This window comes from Cynocephalus volans, chromosome 2 (assembly GCF_027409185.1).
Source record: "Cynocephalus volans isolate mCynVol1 chromosome 2, mCynVol1.pri, whole genome shotgun sequence".
In the NCBI taxonomy this organism is placed as follows: domain Eukaryota; kingdom Metazoa; phylum Chordata; class Mammalia; order Dermoptera; family Cynocephalidae; genus Cynocephalus; species Cynocephalus volans.
Window position 1 is genome coordinate 29,494,531 of NC_084461.1, and position 20,325 is coordinate 29,514,855.

A 20,325-nucleotide genomic window follows, 5' to 3' on the forward strand; every position below is an offset into this window, starting at 1 on the left:
CATGATGTATGCTTGAAGGAACTCCCATCAGGTAGCCATTTTCCCAAGAATTCTAGGTCTTAGGTTTTAGTCTGTCTTTGACAAGTTGGCAATGAGGAAATTCCTGTGCCCAGAGATAAGCTTATCTAGAACTGTTCCTGTCTGTTTTCCATCTGAGCCATTTCTAGTGAGTCTCCCATTTTCTTTTCATTTTTAGCTTGGAGTTGCGTGTGTCTCTCCGCCTCTGGGGTGTATGGCTCACAAGTGGGGCAATCTAGTTAATAATGGGATCAAAAGAAATGGAATGAAGGAGGGAAACAGGAAAAGGGATGGGGATGGTCTTGATGGTGTCATGGATAAGTAAGCCCAGGGACACTGGCCGGAACTACTGAATTCTTTATTCTGAATCCCTCTCCTAAGAAAAATCTCCTAGTGGCCCATTCTCTTGAGATTTCAGTTTGTTTCTTCGTGGTTTTCCCATTCCCTTTCTCTTACCATTCCAAGCAATTAATGGGGCTCTTAGCATCTCTCTGCTTCATGGGTTTTTGAAGGACAGAAAACAGAGGCTGTCAGAAGTCTCTGGAGCCTCCTGTCTTCTGTTAAAACCTAAATTCATGAAAAAGATTATGATGCATGCCCTAGAGGAAGGAAATAGGGAGCGAGGGATAGAGAAGCAGGAGGAGAGAGACAGGGACGGAAGGAGAGAAGTTGGCTGATTCATTATAAGAAAGCAACGGGGAGAGAGTCTGCAGATTGGAGAGAAACAGAGTTGGGTGAATCTGGGAGACTGGAGACATGCATGGGTTCCACAGCAGCACCTGGGTGCCAATGTGAGGACCCTAGAGGGGATGGTGGAATGAGGCTCAGGGTCTCTCTGCCTCACCAGATTTCCTGTCCCATATTTAGCAGTCACTGGCTCCTTTGGGATCGTGGGAGACCAGACCACTGGAGGCTCAGCTGGCACATGCAGGACTGCTCACCCGCCGTGATGGAAGGGGCTGCCCGTGCTCTGACACAGAGGCAGTCCCAGTGACTGGGCAGTCTTGCCAGCCCAGTGGGATGGAAACTTAGAGTGAGCCATAATTTAATTTAAAGGAAATAAACAGAAAACATTTGTACACCCATGTTTGTCACCCAGCTCTGATACCTGCCACAACAGCCAATTATGCAGTTTATTCTTTTTTGTTATTATTTTTTATCCTTCTACTTATGAAGCTTGGCTGTAAGGGTCCAAGGATGAAAAGGGCACTGAAAGACTTTATCCTCAAGTCCTGTAACTGTTGAGAGGGGACAGACACACGCAGTGTAGTACCAGTCAGAGGAGCCCAGAGGAAATGTGACCGAGGTCATGTCACCTGGAAAGAGAGGGGAGCAGTGGAGAAAGGAAAGGATTCCTGGAGGGCCGAGGGTACATTTGCTCTTCTGGGGCTTAGCTCAGTCATCGGGGAAGGATAGCAGGTAGGATTAAGAGAAGAATAACTTGACTCACTTAAAACCTTGGGATCTCAGTTCTCTGTCACCGTCTCCACCTGGATGGAGGTTTCGTTGACATTGAGGCCGGATATGGTGGTAACTTAAGAACGTATTTATTACTAAGAAACCACCTGAAATTGCGGAGCTTTTCACTGCTCTAGTGGGAATCTGCACACAAAGGATAAAGCAGTCCCACCCCAAACTGTCTGTGGCCGTCACTACTTCCTCCTCACCCCAATTCTAACTTTCCCTTCTCTCATGACCCTCCCTAGCTCCAGGAAAATGTCCCTTCTCAGGCCCCGAATGTCTTGACAAGGGATTTTTTTTCCCATCTCCATTTCCTCAGGGATGGCAGACTGTCCTTAGGAGATGAGCTGCTGGTAATCAATGGTCACTTATTGGTTGGGCTGTCCCACGAGGAAGCTGTGGCCATTCTTCGCTCGGCCACTGGAATGGTTCAGCTGGTGGTGGCCAGCAAGGTAGGTAGTTCTTGTTTGTTTTTTAATATTTTTAAATAGTGGGGGTGAATTTGGATGCAAGCCCTCTCCATGCACGGAGGCTTTTAGTCCAAGTGCATTGAATTCTTTTGCCTTCCCTTAGGAGGATGGAAAAGAAATCATAGACCTAAGGAAAAGGTGAGAAAGGCAGGGTGGAAGGAAGGACAGTGGGGAGAGTGACAACTGTGCCTGGGGAAACCGAATAGGGGCTGTGGAAGGCTGGCAGCAGCAGAGAGGAAGGCTCATGGCCACACGGAGTGGTGGAGCTGGAGGAAGCCTGTTTGTCCAGAAGCCGTGATGCTGTCAGTGGTACCAGGACCTGCACTCTTGACACACAGCCCAGTGTTGGTCCCCACCTTGTCGCCGCCTCTTCTCCTGGGTTCTCTCTTCATCCCCACCCCGAGTATGTCAATACAGTGCGGTGTTCTGGCCCCCAACATCTGCCTTGTCCTCCAAGTGTCACCAGCCTTAGAGCCCCAGGGAAAGGCTGCAGGATTCCACCACTGTGATGAGAGAGGGTAGGGGCCTGCCTGGTTTCTGAGCCACCATCGGGTTGTGCTGCGGATGAGACTAGGGGACACAGCGTGTGACCGAGGAGCTGGGGAAGTAGAGCTGCGGGCTTCGCCCCAGGCCTGCCAGGGAAGAGCTGGGGCAAGGCTCCGTCTTTGCCTTCGTGGCGCTGCACTCTTGCCAGGAGGGGAGTTCTTTTTCCATTATCCCTGTTACTATTTTGAAGCTGGCATCTGCAGGTTTTTTATGTATTTTCTCTCTTAGACTGCAAGATCTGTTGCCAATTTTTGGAGTATTTAACAAACAAATTTAAAAAATATTTTGAGCCATCTGAAAAATCTGCTTTCCTCCCTTTACACCTTTTACCCCAAACCCTTGACCTAGACTCACAGGCTTCCGAAAGGAATACACAGAACCTTGCTTGGCGGGAAGAGTCAGTGCCTGAATCCCTGGAGGCAGGAGTTGAGACCATTCTCCACTCATAGGCCCTTTCCTCCCTCCCAGAGATGCCTTGGGACACGTGGGGTCTTCTCTTGAGTCCCTTGAGCTCCATACATGTCCTTACCCAGAGTGGCTGCCTGGGGGCTCTGCATCCCCTCACTAGAGATGGGGATGGAGGGCGAACTCAGGGATTTTTCTATCAGTCTGGGAATTCCACAAGGGAAGGAGAAATCAGTTCCTCGTTTGCCAGGTGTACGGGGCATTGGAAGTATCATCAGGTCTTACGTACATGCTCACGTGCACGCGGGGTCCTGTGTTTGCAGAGAAGCCTGTTCTGTTGGCATGGCCCACCCCCCTCAGCCTGGGGCTGGGCAGCTCGAGTTTCTACGCAGGCATCGTACCACGCACCCCCAAACCTTCCTTTCTGTGCTGCCTCCTCTCTCCTTCTAGTTTGGAAAACAGGGAAGGGGACAGCTTTTCTGTGTCAAGCCATTATCCACAAACAAACACAAACATAAAGAAAACATAAGATTAACAAAAAGGGCCATTCATGGGTAAAACTTATACTTACAGTGTATACACAGGACTTTGAGAACTAGTTCCTGGACGATGCCTGATCTCTGATCTCATACACTGACTTAAAGGAAGGAAGGATTCTGCATGTATCAGGTGCCCAGCCAGGGGCCAGGTGCTTTTTACCTATTATCTATTTAATTCTAAAAAAAAGAAAAAAAACCCATGAGACAGGTATTAGTTAGTTCTTTTTATTCAAAGGATGAAATTAAAATCTCAGTGGCTTATTAATTTGCCGCAGGTTACACAAGTGGTAGACATCGGAAGCATGTTTTAACACTAAGGTCAAAGAGTTCGGATCCCCTTATGGCCAGCCACCAAAAAAAAAAAAAAGAAAAGAAAAGAAAGAAAGAAAGAAGCAGGTTTCTATCCTTTAGTCCTCCAGACTTCAAAGTTCATGCTTCTTATACACCAGGCTGCCCCTTAGGCACATAAGTTATAAGGGACACCAGAGTCAATGCTCCTGGAAAAAGATAATGTGTTCTGGCCGGAGGCTTTAACTTTTAGGGACATTTGCTGGGGTCATTGTAGGGTGAGCAGCATTTTGGAGCCAAAGAATGGGAATCTATTCTAGTTCTTAGTCCACTGGCTCTTGGGCATCTGTACTGATCTGTACTGAGCTGACAGCTGACCTAGACCTCAGAGGAGTGATACCTTTCGCTGCTTCTGATACGCTCCATTTACGATTAGACAATGTGCTCTCCGGCAGCTGCCAGCTGTTCACTCCTCAACCTAATCTACACCATCCGAGGTGCTCATCCGTATAGGAGAAAAAAGCTGCATCAGTCTTTAGGTACCTCTTAGCATCTGTTTGTCGTCTTTATCCAGCAAGAGCAAGTAATCCACAGGCTTTGTTTCTGTCTTCATATTTTAAGGTGGGGGTGGGGGGAGCTTTTGACTTGCTGAATATAGAGAATAATAAAAATGTAAATTATTGTTATTATAGATAATAGTCACCTTGTCACAAAACTTTAAGGCATTTGGAAATTACAGCAGTTAGTCTCTTGCAGAGAGGATGTCTCATGTTTCCACACAAATATGTTGTTTGCTTGTAGTAGGAGCTTAGGAAGTATTTGTTGAATGAATGAACTCAATATCCAAGTTAGTTTTGATATTCCTAGAAGCAACACATAGCAATACAGATCTCTTGCTCTCTTTTTTTTTCCACTCATTTTTATTAACAAGTGTCAAAGAACAAAATTACAACAAATTTAAGGATCTCAATTGGCTGTATTGTGACTCTAGAATCAAGTAACACTTCATTCCATAAAATAGAATGTGTTCCAATGAGCTGAGTAGAGGAGCTTGATCTTAAAGAAAGCAGAAACAAAGAATAAAAAGCAATTGGTCATTTGAAAGTTACTGTCCTTGTAAGGTGGGAACAGAGAGACAGTGCAATAGAAAAATAACTGACTATTTAATATCAAGTTACTTCAGGCCATTCTTCTGTGTAAGGATTATGAGGTGACTGGGAATGGGAAAGGGGTAGAGGGAAGGGGAACTAGTGAGAAATTAGTAAAGGGCCACAGAAAATGATTGCATTGTGTAATGTTGAATATACTAATTATTCTGATTTGAGCATCACATATTACACACTGGTATTGATATTCAACTCTGTACCCCACAGATATGTACAATCAGCTATGATTCAATTAAAAAACAAAAAAAAAGCAGAGGGAACTCCATTATCATGCCTATTGATGATTTAAACTGGCCTCTTTGAGAAATTGGCTGTTATCTTTCTCTTGCCATTTCTCAGAAGGTCACACCACAACTTAGTTTATGTTTGATGATGTGGAACTTAGCAGGGGTGACTCCGTTTTGAAATTTAACATGGTCTTTTGGGGCCTAGTGCAGAAACTTAGTCCAAAACAATGGCTGCATATAATTTTTATTTAACATGAGTAATATGTATTTATTATATCTGATATAGAAACCCTCCCAAAAAAATAGAAAAGAAAAAGATGAAATTTTCCTAATACCACCCATAGCACTATTTATTAATTGGTGTTTCAGCCAGAAACGTGTATGTGCATGCAACATGCACACAAATATTTTCTTTTAAATGGAATCAAACACCAGGAGACAGCACAGTCTGGACACAGTCCCACCTGGGTTTAAGTGCCAGTACAGGCATTTAACACCTGTGCATCCTGGGCAAGTTTGTTAGATCTCTCTGAATCTGTTTTTTCCTCCGTGCAGTGAGAATCAGTAGCTGCCTCATGAGAATTTTAGGAAGAGTAAATGGTAGGTAAAGGGCCCTGAGTGGTGTAGTCAGTCCCAGGGAGCAGTGGAGAAATGTTTGCCCTTATGGTTATCACACATTATTGTATCTGCTTTATCACTACATGTGTTATTAATATCATGGTTATTACATATTGTTTTAACCTGCCTTTTCACTGAGTAGCATCCTGTAAGACTCCTTCCACATCAGGAAGTACATTTCATTTTGGTTTTTGCGGGGTTTTTTGGTGGCTGTCCAGTACAGGGATTAATCCCTGCACCTTGGTGTTATCAGCACCACGCTCTAACCAATGGAGCTAACCGGCCAGCCCACAAAGTACATTTCTACAGCACCATTTTTAATGGCCATGGAGTATTCCATCCTGTAGCTGCTGTGCAGTGTACTCACTGGTTGGGACCTTCTTTTTTTTTTTTTGTCTGTTAATGGTCTAGCAGAATTGACATCAGTTCATTAAGAGTAATGAACTCACTTGTTAGTGTAATAACATTTTCTTTTCCTTAGATAAGTATGAACAGCATAGTAATCATAATTACTAATATAAAATGAATTATCTGCAGGTACCTTGAAGGTGGAACCAGCATCAAACTAGTAACAAATGTCACTGTCATTATGTGGCAACTCACTAATAGTTTGTGAAGTCCCTTGTTTCAGACGGGTATTTATTTTGGTGTCCTCTTTTCTGTCAACCCTCCAGCAGTATGATGATGAAAACTCTCTTCGTGTCTCCCTCCTTGTAGAGGTGGCTGATGTGGGAGAAGGAGGAGAGAACACACTTCTCTTTTTGCTGGCCTTGGATCAGCTCTGCAGCCCTGGCCCCCTCCCTGGCCCCTGCCTCAAGCGCTGTGGCATTTCCGAGGACAGCTCCTGTGCCTTTTTCATTCCCAGCTGGGATTGTTGGGCTTGTTGCAAGCCCTTAGCGCCCTCACCTACATCCCACCACCTACTCTAGGCCAGAGTAGAAACCATGCTAAGAAACAAAGGACTGTGTTGATGAAGCCCCTTTAGAGTTTAATCTTAATGGAGTTTGGTTCCATGTGTTTTTGTTGACCTTTAAAAGTTGTTCAAGGGCTGCTTTCATTGAAAAGGCATTATCAGTCTCCAGGTTGGCATTTTGATTCCATAAACAGTCTAATCTCTTTCTGATGAGCATGTGCTAGGGAGATGAGGAGGGTGGGATGGATATCTGAGCTCTGTGGTAGGCCTGGGGACACATCGACGAGAAATGGTGTTAAGTTGGAGGAACTCTCAGACCAGCAGGGGAGACAGAAAGGTAAAGGGAGACATGCCCCACAGGGGGATAAAAGCAAGTCAGGACGTCAGAGGAGAACAGGGTAGGGGGCAAACGGAATGCCTCCTGAGCTGACCCAGGAGGGCTTGCAGAGGAGAGGATGCTCAAGCCTTGTCCAGAGTGGCCTCAGTCAGGCAGGGAAGGGTGGCTAGAAAGAGGTAGCTGTCGTGGAAAAGGTGGGGAGCAAGAGAGAGCCCGGAGGGCTTGAGGGGGCAGCATGACCTGAATGAAAGGTGAGGGTTGGAGGGGAGAATGCAGGGAGATGAGTTTGGAGAGCCGGACAGAGGCCAAATCTCTTTAAATGCTGGCCTGCCGATGAGGGGGTTTAGACTGTATCTCAAAAGCAAGGCAGGGAGGGCCATCGAAGGATACTGAGTTCAGGGAGCTTAGATTGCCTGTAGAACCAGGATACATAAAGAAACATAAAAAACTGGCTTGGGTTTAAATCGGGCCCACACCCCTGACATTTGAGGTAACTTTGCAAGTGCAGAATGTACATTCCACTTTGGATTGGGATCACATAGCTTAGCTCTGCCAGCTTGACTTCAAGAACTGGTTGGTGCTGAGGTGAATTCATGGGCCTTTAATTGTGTCCCCGTAGGAAAGCTCTGCTGAGGACCTCCTCAGGTTAACATCTAAGAGTCTGCCTGATCTGACCAGCTCGGTAGAGGACGTGTCCTCTTGGACCGACAACGAAGACCAGGAGCCAGACGGGGAAGAGGACGAAGGATCCGGCTTGTCTTCTAGCCAGGGAGCAGTAAGTGTGCCTCTGGTTCCCAGGCTGCTCTGCCGGATTTGTGTTTCTCTGAAGACATGGGTGTGAGGATCAGAGGATAAATGCTTGAGATAGCTTGGTAGAGATGCTTGATAAGACCAGGATGGGAGAAGACCATAGCACATTTTTTTAATATTTTTCTCAGAATCTTCTGGAAAAGTCTGTGAGGGTGATGCTTTTAATTTAGGGAAAAAAGAAATTGAAACTATAAACAAGATAGCAGAGTAACTGGATATTGAGTTCAGTGCATGTATCAGTTTCTAGGATGCTTTATAATATATACAAGGATTTTGTTGCTACTTCCTGATAGTCTGAAGTTGGAAGTGGACTGTTTCATTGATTGAGTGATTGATTGGAGGCTGGCCGGTACAGGGTCAAACCCTGGACCTTGGGGTTATTAGCAGCATACTCCAACCCACTGAGCTAACCAGCCAGCCCAGAAAGTAGATTAAAATAATGCAAAAACCACTCAGGCAAAGTTGTGCAGAATATTATCTTCCAGTTTTAATCAAACCAGGACTCCTGCACGGCTCATAGCTCTTCCTTACACAGTCTGTGATGTTTCGCACCCTCGTGGTCTGCTCTCGAGCTGCCTGGCACACACACAGTCAGGAGGGCTTGTGGTTACCTGGCTGCAATGTGGCTGCATGTCCTCCTCTTTGTGTCCAGATCTGAAACATGTCACTTTTATTGTAAACTCTTGTTAACCTTTGTTCCCCATTCAGCCAGCCATGGGGAATGCGCCCACTTTCTGCCCTCTGGAACCCCTTACTTCTCCCCACCAGCACTGAACCTCAGCAGCGTGGGTCAGTGGTCAAAAATTAGCTTTGCTTACAATAAGACCTTAGAAGAAAATACACCTTGTTGTGTTTACCACAATATGCTATATTACTTTGCTTTCCCCCTTTCCTTTAGGCCTCTGGAGATCAGGACCATCGAGTATGGTTGTGCAGGTTGTGGACTGCACATGGGTGTCACTTCTAAGGGGAGCACCATTCACATCACAAATATCATAGGCTTTTATATTTATTAGAACAATCTTCTGGAAGATGGCAGTAAAGAGTTTTGCTCTAACAAAATCAGTATATTAGGATAATTTTTCAGTAAAAAGAAGAAAAGCATCTTGAAGAAGAGGTGCCATTTTATCATTTTCCCAGTAGCATTGTATGGGCCCAGAGTTGATTTCAGACAGTTTTCTAGATTCTTACTTTCCCCTCAAAGGAGAGCTTTCTCAGAACACAAACCTGGGAAGCAGGTGAACCAGAGCTGAGAGAATGGGGTTGAGGTGAATGGTTTAAAAACCATTGTGTGATTATTCCTATCTCTTTGTATTATAATATGATTCCTTTTACTTTTAGTAAGGGTAGAGAGTAAACTAACCTGTACAGCCTACACCGCCCTCTGTGACTGACCCCTGCCTATTTCTTGGCCCTCACCATGTACCAAGCTCACCGTCACTCCTCAGCAGATGTCACACTGCCCTTCCTGTAGTCCCTCATGGTGGCTACACATTTTCCTGCCACAGGACCTTTGCAAATGCTACTGTCTCTGTGGAATCCTCTTTGCCCAATTGACTTATGTTCATCTTTTGGATCCCATAATGTTACTTTCTCAGAGAAGCTTTTCCGAAATACCCTGTCTGTATTAAATCCTCAGCTCTCATACCATGATCATGTGCCTCTCTTGTGATCTACTTGTCACATTTAGATTTATTTTGTCTTTTTTTTTTGGCAGCTGGCCAGTATGGGGATCTGAACCCTTGACCTTGGGGTTATCAGAACCACACTCTAACCAACTGAGCTAACCAGCCAGCCCTGTTTTGTAATTATTTGATTGAGGTGTGTTTCTCCCACCCAGTTGTGAACTCCAGGAGGGGAGGGAGCGTGATGACTGGTTTGGGTCCCCAGTGGATCCCTCAGATTTAGACAGTGCACCTGGAATTGAGTTATACATACCTAAATAAATTAGAAAACAAACCACAGAAAACCATTCATTAAAAACCTGCAATTTTCTAGGCTCTGCGCTAGACCCAGGGAATAATGAAAACCGGCAACAAAACCTAACTAGGCTTATCCACCATAACATTTTATGGTTACTCCTCTGGCCCATAGCTGGCCACAATATGGCAGCCTCAAAGGACCTTTGGGGTGATATCCACATTCCAGCCATATTGGCCTACAAGGACCCTCCCTAAGTAATTCTTTTTTTTTTTTTTTTTTTTTTTTTTTTTTTTTTTTTTTTTTGTCATTTTTTCGTGACCGGCACTCAGCCAGTGAGTGCACCGGTCATTCCTATATAGGATCCGAACCCGCGGGGGCAGCGTCGCCGCGCTCCCAGCGCAGCACTCTACCGAGTGCGCCACGGGCTCGGCCCTCCTAAGTAATTCTTGAACAGGCCTGAGCATCCTGGGTCTCTTCTCTGCTGTCTACTCACCCTTCAAGGCTAAGATCTTTCACGAGCCCCAGGGACTCTCTGTGCTGGCACAGCAGTTGCCCTCTGCTCCTTGTTGTCCGTGGTACAAGAAGGGGAGTGGAGTATATGGCTGTCCGACCAGCGGACTTCTCAACTCCAGCACGACCCCAGCCCGCGGGGTTCCCTAATGCCCTTGTCTCCTCCTGTGCCCACGGTCTGGAGAGTTTGCCCTGCTGAACAGGATCCTGCTGCCCAGCAGTTGTGCCTCAGGGCACTTCAGCCAGCTTTCAGTGGAAAGCTAAGTAAGCTCAGGGTCTTAAAGAGAAGAAAACACATATCTGCACCCCCTCTGATAAAGCCCCGCAGCCACAGATATAGCACAACAGCTCTTGGTGATGAAGTCACAGTCACATACATTTTTTAAATTTTCATAAGTCCTATTCTGTTGTGAAAAATTCCAAGGAATTGTTTAATTGGGAATTTTTTATACTAAATACTGCTTTAATAAATGACATTACATATATTAAATGTATGTTATGCATTATGTGTTTTTACTTAAATTATAATTGAAACATAATTTTTATAAATGTATAGTTATTATTTTTTCTAATTTAGATTATTTGAATTATTGCATATAATTTAAGTTTTTCTGATTACCACAATGATGTTTCACTATATAAATGTTTTTGACCAAAAAAAAAAAAAAACCACACATGCAAAAGACAACATAAATCACCCACAATCCTACTATTCATAGATAGCTATCTTTACCATTTTTCTGTGGGTTTCTAATTGATTGTTTTCCCATTATGCCCACATGTATCTTATTTATTTATTTTTATTGAAACATCATTGATTATACATATTTGTAGGGTACAAATTGAATGTCAATACCTGTGTACAATATGTGGTGATCACATCAAATCAGGGCAATTAATATATTCATCATTATACAATGTAATCATTCTTTGTGACCCTTTACCAATTTCTCACTAACCTCTCCTCCCCCTTTCCCAGTTTCCTCTGGTAACTTCAATTCTGTTCTTTCCTTTTGAAAGTTCAGCATATTATTGAGATTATTGTATCTTTCTTTTATTTATATTTTTTAGCTCCACTTATGAGTGAGGACATGCTGTATTTCTCTTTCTATACCTGGCTTATTTCATTTAACTGTTTTCTCCAAGTTCATCAGTGTTGCTGCAAATAGCAGAATTTCATTCCTTTTTATGGCAGAGTAGAATTCCGTTGTGTAGATGTACCACGTTTTCCTTATCCAGTCATCTGTTGATGGACATTTGGGTTGGTTCCAACTCTTGACTGTTGTAAACTGAACTGCAATAAACATGGGAGTGCAGGGATCTCTTCAATATGATGATTTCCATTCCTTTGGGTATACACGCAGCAGTGGGATTGCTGGATCACATGGCATTTCTATCTGTAGTTGTTTGGGTAACCTCCCTGCTGTTTTCCATAATGGCTGCACTAATTTACAGTCCCACCAACAGTGTAGGAGGATTCCCCTTTCTCCACATTCTCACTAGGCGTTTGTTATTCTGTCTTTTTGATAATATTCAGTCTAACTGTGGTGAGATGGTTTCTCATTTGGTTTTGATTTGCATTTCCCTGATGCTTAGTGATGTTGAGCATTTTTTTCGCCCTAGTGATGTTTGAGATTTTTAATTGACCTTGATATTAATGTACCCATAAAACTTGCTGTAGTCTTAATGATATAATCATGAACATTTACCTACTTTATTAAAGGATTTTCTGAAACAAGGTTTATAATGGCTAATATTTCATAACATGTAAGTGCCATAAATTCCATTTACATCAATTTACTACCATAAATTCCATTTGCATCAATCATGCATATCTTCAATTTTCTTCCAAGATGATAGAGTTCTGTACAAAATATCTTTGCCCATACATAATATCTCCATGCATATTTTTATGTTGTTTCCTTAAGTATCTTGTAGCAATGGAATTGCTTATTCTAAGGTTTTCTCCAGAGAGTTTATACTAATTTACACTTGTACTGGTGGCCAGTTCCTATCATCACCAATAACATTATCTTACAAAAAAAAAAAAAAGCTTACCGATCACATTGTTTTATGGGTTTATTACTGTAGTTTTCCAAAGGAATTTTACTGCATTCTGTCATAACACACCTTATTTGGGAAACCTCAGATTGCCTTTAAGGAGAAGCTAATGACTCTCAGCAATATCTGGCCACAAGTATACATGTTGTCATTGCTGTATTTCTGTGTTCCTCCATCATGTCACCCCCAGGTGTCATACCGTAATCCTAAACTTATCATCATGGGTGGAGAAACCAGAACTGATTCTACTTTGACAGTTCTCTCTTCTCCATACCTAGGACATGCACCTCCACCCCCCTTCTCCTCCTGCTCTGCACCCCCCTTACAAAGCACTCACGGAGAAGAGGGTACCAGGGCTTCTTCCCTTGTCCATCACCAGGGCCTGAACACCCATCTTTCTTAGCCATTCTCTTGAGCTCTGGTTTCAGCCCAGGAGAGCCAGGCCTGAGACGGAGCCCTGCAGAGGGCAGGAAGCGTGGGCAGCCAGTACAAGATATTTTCCAGACTTCACAATCTACCAGCATCTGCCCTGCTGTGCCTTATAAAAGGTGCTGAACTAGTGAAAAAAAAAAGTTTAGTTATATGTTCACAGTCTAAGATTCTTCATGTTATGATTTTTAAAAACTAAAGAACCATGTAAATGAAAGAACAGGGTACTGTTTTGTGTGTTTTTTGTTGGTGGGGGGAAGAGGTCTTTTGGGGGTGGGGGGGGTTGGTGGCTGGCTGGTACAGGGATCCGAACCCATGACCTTGATGTTATGGTCCTGTTTTAATCAACTGAGTTGCAACAGCTTTTATTTCACAGAATAATGATCAAACCTCCTGCCAAATTCCACTCAGACGCTGACTATTTTTGCACCTGTAAGTCGTACTGTGCTCTGAGCGCTCAGGCTGAACAAATGTAATACAAACGCTGAGGGTCTGCCATGAGCGCCCTGATGATTTATTTTTCATGGCTACGATAAATAGCAATGAGATTCTCCTTTCACAGAGTTCCATCCATGCTTAGAATAAAACCATATGGTGAACATCAAGTTTGAGGAGTAGAGGCAGGAAAAAGAGAGGGTGGGAATAGGACAGTGAAACTCACGGTCACTGGCATCATTGTCTTCCATCTAAGTGGGGTCAGGCTTCAGAGACAGGGCTCTGTCTCCACTGCCTGCCTCACTGTCACCACCACCGCATCCGAGGTTAAAGACGGCCAATCTGGTCTCAGAAACAGCCACGTTTAGCCCACCCCACACCACCCATAGTCCTGGTCCATCCAAATGGCCATACTTCCTTGAGTCTCTCTTCGCCGCTTTGTCTTCTGCTCTGCAATGACACTATTTTCAATGAGAATCTGGCCATGCCGCTTAAGTGTTTAAAATAATTCAGTGCTTCTCATCACCCTGAGGTTAAAACCCCAGCTCTTTAATGTGGACTACGTCAGCCCCAGCCTGGCTGCGCTGTCTCTTCTCCTGCATGTATGTGCTCCTGGCTGCCCTGTGTGTGCACAAGTCCACCCCTGCTAGCATGGGGAGCGTCACGTTCCCCACATGATCTAGAACTGTTGCTACTTTGTGCCTTTGCACCTGCTGTTCTTTCTACCTGGAAGAACTTTACATCTTTGCCTGGCCAGATTCTTGGCAACCCAGCCCAAATGTCACTCCTCCCTTAAGTAAACTTTCCCCTGACCCCCCAGTCATTTGGTCTGTTCTCTGCACTTGCATAGTTCGGTGTATATACTTCTATCATAGTACTTACCTTGTTTTCATAATTTATCTTTTTCCTGCTCTGTTTTCCTATTAGACATAAAAATTTCCAGGGCAAGGACCATGATGCCTTAAGCATCTCTCTATCCCTAGGACCTAGTACAATACCTGAAATGTAATAGGGGCTTGAAGGGAGGGACAGATTCTGCAATGATCTCCTGTCATTCCTTGAGCACTTCCAATTTTTCCCTTAAAGCTTAACTGGTTCTCTTATGTCCTTCACACAAACCTGGGTCCCTGAGCCTCTGACTCTTCTGCCTTACAACTCTTGCCACAACACGTGCCCTCCTGGGCCCCTCTGCATCTGCTCTCCAGAGGGATTGGTCCCCCGCTTCCTCCCAACTAAGATGCCAGCACTCTGGGGCACAGCAACATTTCGAGACCTGGTCTGGCCGCTGTTTGGAGAAGGATGAAGAGCAATTCTCTTCTTGTCCTGTGGCCAGTCGAGAGAGAGCCTTCTGGGGTGGTGCAGCTGAGTGCATGAGCCTGTGGGAGATGGTGCATGAGCCACAACGCCCCTGCTGAGTGCTGAGATCCCCATGGCAGAGAAAGTAGATGTTGAAAGAAATCGAGATGGCTTTTCTTTGAAGCGTCACATGCACGTGCGCCCTCCTCTCTAGTTATCTAAGCACATCTTCTTCTGAAAGAGCAAAAGAAGCAATAAGGCATCTGAAGCCTACCTCTGCTCAAGACATCTACAGTCACCTCTCCCTCTCCCAAACCTGCTAAGCACTGCTCTTCTGGCACGTAACACCTGCTGTTCTCTACTTATTTGTTGTTGTTTATGTCTTTGGAGAAGGAAGGAAAATACTGAAAATTTTTAAACTTTTGAAGTCAGATATACCTTTTTCAGGCCACCTGTATGCCGTGAAGTACCTTGTAGTCAGTACATACTCAGTACATATTTTGTGATCATAAAGCTATCTATAGAGCAGCGGTTCTCAAAGTGTGGTCCCTGGACCAGCAGCATGTGAATCATCTTGGAACTTGTTAGAAATACAGAGCCTTGGGTCCCATCCCAGACATGCTGAATCAAAAACTTTACAGGTGGCATCCAGCAGTCTGTTTTCAATAAGGCTTCCATGTGATTTAGACTCAGGCTGAGGTTTGAGAATCCCTGCTATAGAGCCCTCCGATTAAATGAGTGGCACATGTGTTGTTGTTACTGGCCATTCAAAAAAGAAAAAAGGGTGTTCTTTCTCAAGTGTAAACAATCACAATTCTTCTGAAACTGAAAAAAAAATGAGATTTTGCAGGAGAAAAAAGATCCACGTTCTAGACTTCTGAGAGTGACTCTTTCAAAAGAAAGACTTTGAATATAACAGGGTATGAGATGGCTGATGCCTCTCAAGTGATTGATATTTTATATTTTTTTATATATTTTTTTATATTTCTAACAAAAACAAAAGCCCCAAAATGGAAGTAATAGTTGTCTTTGCCAAATCTGCAATTGTCAAAGCTCAACTAGGAAGAATTTGTTTAGCACATCAATCAGGAGATCTGTATCCGGCTTCCTCTGCATCAAGGGAATCAGCTCTAACACTTTTGGAACCACAAGTTTGGGAAAATCTTGGAGAACTCTTGGGTGATTAGGATTTTAGAAGGAATAAAGGACCTCATCTCTCAAAAAGAAAGAAGAGCAAAGCTGGACGTTACGATTCTGTAAGTCTGACGTAGGCATTTTATTCTTTGCTTGTTGGTGTTGCAGTCATGGAGTTGAGAACCTGAAAATTGTATCTTTGAGGATAGATAGTAATCCTGTGGAAAGAAAAGAGAGGGTGTTCTGTGTTTTATTTGGATTGAATAATTGGTTTTTTTTAAAAAAAAATGTCTGCTCTAAATGTTCCCAAAAGTGCTGGGCATTGAGAATTTTTATTGCAGGCTGGTCCAGGGATCGAACCGTGGACCTTGGTGTTATTTGCACCACAGTTTAACCAACTGAGCTAACCAGCCAGCCCTAACGCAGCATCTGAAAGCATCATTTCTGGTTGATTCAAGCTGCCCTGAATGGGAAACTGTCTCTTGTTTGGGGTCCGAGCTAGATTTTTCTGGCAAATTGAACTTAGAGTCTAATATAAAGAACAGTAAGTACCAAGTGCATCTACCCGTAACTGATATTAAAACAGGAAGCCACGGTGTCTGCCTAGAAATCAGACCTCCACAGAATAAAACTATCAGTGCAGTGGGACACTGGCAGAAGGTGCCCTGAACCCTTTTTTAAGATGAGTAAATGTTTTTTCCCCAAATCCTCGAGAGTGTTAAGACTCAGGCTGCTTCAGTGTGCAGCTGTGGGCTGTAGGGCTGAGCCTCAGAGTTGCTCTGAGCCCAGGTCAGTCGCAGCCTCTGCTTATGGATTCCCCTGGGTCGGGAGCCGTCTGCCCTTTTCCCTGGGATTGTACTTCCTACTTATCTAACTTCAGGTTTCATCTCCTCCAGGAAGTCTTCCCAGATGCACACATCCCACCTGCCTGGGTCCCCATCATGCAATATGCTCTATATTGTCCTTCATGGCCCTTAACACAGATTGTAATGGCACAGTTATTCATGTGGCAGTTTACTTACTGTCATCCTCCCCCGTTAGTAGAGGACCCGTGGGGGCAAGGACCATGTCAGGTTTGCTCATGTTTATATACCAAGTGTTCACTGTATACTCTTGGTGTGTATGTATGAGACAGACTGGTCGGACTGACGGGCAGACCGGTGGGTGGATGGCACGCCCTCTCGCATTCCCATATGCCCCCTGCGTCATAAGGGTTGGTCATCTTCCACTGGCTGGCCCGTCTTCCCCAGCATACCTTGAATTTAAAATGGGCATGGCATATAGTAGACATTTATTGATTGTGTCCCCAAGCTTGCAAGTCTTTCTGCTTCTCCCTTCTGGGAATTTCTGTCTGGAATAAGAGTGTCAGTAATGTAGAAATCATTTTTCCCAGTATAACACTGCAAGAACACAGTATCCCTTCCTTTAAAATAGGATAGTTATGGTAGTACCTCATTATCAATAAGTAGATTTCTTATTTTTTATTTGATTAAAGATAGAAACCTGCAAGCAGCTAGAAAGGGAGTTTAGGACTTGATATTTAGCAAGTCGATAGCAACAGTAAAGGTTTAAACATCCCAAGGGGAAACAAGTGGAATGTAGGTGAAAATACTGGCCAAAAAGGCAGTGAGAAAAGAGCCTGCAGTTCCAAGTGTCAAAGCTGTGGCTTCTGGTAAATGGAACCATAAAGTCTCAGAGCTGCAAGGAACCTTGGGGATTCGCTGGTCCAAACTGTGCATTTTATAAGCTAGAAATCCATGATGAGAGAGAAGACTGAGCTCCGCTGATGGCAAACTTGCTCCCCTGGAAACGTCACATTAGAGCTCAAGGCAGCTGCAAGTGAAAAACGAGAGCCGGTAAGAAAAGGTGAATACGCTAAGAAAAGCGTTCTCAGACTTCATAGACGCACAAGGGGCAAAACTGTGTGTGTTGACACATACAGGTGCGCGGGTAGCTCCTGCCCTTCTGAATGTCTAATACGAGGTGCTCCAAAAAGTTCGGGGAAAAATAGAATTGAAAGGTAATACGAATCTTTCCATAAACTTTTTGAAATAACCTTGTATGCAGTGGGCGTGTGGCTTAGGCTGTTACTCAGATCTCCAGGTGCCACTCTGGAGAAGCCCATTCCAAAGATGGGGTGGGGCCCAGGAATCTGTGTTTTCAGAAGCTTCCCATGTGATTCTGAAATTCTGATTCAGATTTTAAAGAGCAAAGGTGGCAGGTCTTCTAAGAGTCTCCCAGCTAGGGGCTGGGTAAAGCCCTGTCTGTGCATGGCTTTAAGAAGGTGAGGTTTTAGGCCCTCAACTGACCCCCTCCTTTCCACAGTTTGGGGACAGAGGGAGTGAGGCCAAGGTGTTCATGGTACTCATGGGAAGCTTGGAAGCACAGAACCCCCAGCCTGCTCCAGATCCCTCAAGGGCACAGATCTGCTTGCACACCACTGTTCTCATCGCCTTCCCTGACCCCAGTTCCTAGTCTGTAAACTGGTGCTGCTGATGAAGAAACTGTACCACCCTGAGGCAGGCAGCAGCATCTGCGGATGCACACTCCCTGACTTGTACACTTTTCTCTCCTCTGCCCCAAACTGTGAACTAGTCTCTCTCTACCCTCAGTCCTGTCCTTCCCCAAGTAGGTCTCAGTTCACTTAGGTGTTCCTTAAGCAACACTTCTACTGGCACAGGACCTATGTAAGAGGTTGCATGAAACAAAGCTCAGTATGTGGAATTGCCAGAGCAAGATAAGAAAGAAAAAGCTGCAATTATTGCTGGTCTAAGAAAATAAGATTCAAATTTGGGGGTGGTTTTGGTTTAGTTTGGTTTCATACTTAAGGAGATGAAGTGATTCTTTAAGTGGGTGGGGGAAAAAATGGAGATAAGAATAATTATTTGGCCAGATGAATTGCCTGGTAAACTGCTGAAGTTTGAATTAGGCTTATTCCCCTGGCCCATTTTCAAGGACCTGTTCCAACTCGCTACCTGGCTCTGTGCTGCTTTTTCATCCAAGCAGTTTGCAATTCTCAGGGAGGTAAACAACCCATGTCATTTTCATCTGAAAGTAAATATTGTATTCCACATGGAGCCTCATAGTGCGGTCTCCCAAGTGGCAGGGTATACCCAGAGGGGAAGCCAGATGGTCCCTTGGGGTGTGGCAGGAAAATATTAGAACATGTACAGAGCTTATCTCATTTTAGATTGCTTTGTGTTTTAGAGTGCATGTATCCATTAGTACAATAGCATAGGTTTATAATTGGTGAATCTGTGTTGGGAGTTCTTGATGGCTTCACAGTCTAAAAAGGCTGACATCATAGCCTAGAGCATTGGAAAATACAGTTAAAGAAACCCCCTGAGCATGCAATCAACTTTATTATCATCTTTTGGATTTGAAAAATTCTTTCAAATTTCAGTGAAAATAAAATTTGGACCACTAGGGCATATATTAAAGTTTCTTTGCCCTCAAATTAATTTCTTTTGTGAAAATACTGCTGTAGACATCATGAAGTGACTTGATCACTTCAGGTAAGTTGATTCCCATCTCTGCACATTCCATTACTGTATTCCAAGCTGCCTTTCAACCCTGCCCCCATTACACGTTTTCCTCTTATTAATACCACTCCTTTTAAGTTTACATGCCCTTCAGGGGTTTAAATCTGTGGTCCACACATTGAAATGGAAAGTAGAGTATATTAAGACTTAAAAGCGGGTGACAGTTGAGAAACGAAACTGAAATAAAAATTTCTCCAGCCAGAGACAAAATGATGGCAATAACTACAGGGGTAAAACCAGGATAGGGTGACTCATTTGTGCCCTATTTATCAGAATAACTCAATGAGCTTCTCCTTTTAAGTAACAAAACCCCTTGAATGTGTGTCTTGGGAGGCTGTAAACGGAGGTAATGCTGATGCACAGTCAGAATCTTCCTCTTGGAGAAACAGGAGATCCCCACTTAGTTTCAATTCCAGTTATTGTGCTGCTGGCTTTTAGGCAAATAACAGAATTACCTTTGATAGTGCATAGATGAGTTTGATAAGTGGGCATTGAGTGCTAGGGGGAAAAAAAACTTCACATAAAGACTTCAGGAGCATTGGAAGATCTGGAGTTTTTTGACATTTTTCTCTTTTTAGCTACATCTTACGCAACATGGTAACAGAGCCTGGCAAATAAAAACAAAGTAAAATATAAGAGGTCAGAAGTTCCCCTGTGGAATCCAGGGCAGAAATTTCACAAAGAAATAGAGCTATTTAAAAATGAATACAGTTCTCCCCACCCCACCCCTATTGTTACTGTTTGCTTGCCTGGCTTTTTGTTTGTTGCTTGTTTGCTTGTTTTTGCTTGCCTGGCTTTTTTTGTAAGTACTGATTTAGCTCAGTAAATGGCATTTGCAGAAAAAGAAAACTATGCCTCTCTCTTCTGGTTCTTTTATTCCTTCACTTGAAATATCCTTCCTTCCACTCTTTGACTATCAAGATTCTAAAGCCCCTCATTCCTCAAAGAGATTTTTTTCTAATTACTCCAGCCTTCTGTCATTTCTTTCTCTGACTGCCAATTTTGTCTGTTTCTCACGTTTTAGCTCTTAAAATCAGAAAGTCAGCTCATGATTTATAAATGGGCAGATGTTTTCAAAAATTTGTTGGTAAAACTTGTTTGGATATTCAAATTGATTTCCTCTTGAAACAAATATACTTGCTTAATAAATAAATGTGTGAGATTATATTCTAAGCTAAGAGTAGCGAGTAGGTGGCT

At 43.7% G+C, this 20,325-nt stretch overlaps 1 protein-coding gene across 6 annotated transcripts in view; it reads left to right on the forward strand.

Annotated features, from left to right (window-relative positions):
- Positions 1 to 20,325, forward strand: part of PDZD2 (PDZ domain containing 2) — a 364,182-nt gene that overhangs the window by 275,809 nt on the left and 68,048 nt on the right. For 5 of the 6 annotated variants that reach the window (XM_063083810.1, XM_063083827.1, XM_063083816.1 and 2 more), the window contains 2 exons: positions 1,799 to 1,931; positions 7,608 to 7,763. In XM_063083810.1, the coding sequence (XP_062939880.1) occupies positions 1,799 to 1,931; positions 7,608 to 7,763 (289 nt within the window). The remainder of the gene's footprint in view (positions 1 to 1,798; positions 1,932 to 7,607; positions 7,764 to 20,325) is intronic. The other variant, XM_063083831.1, reaches the window with a different exon arrangement.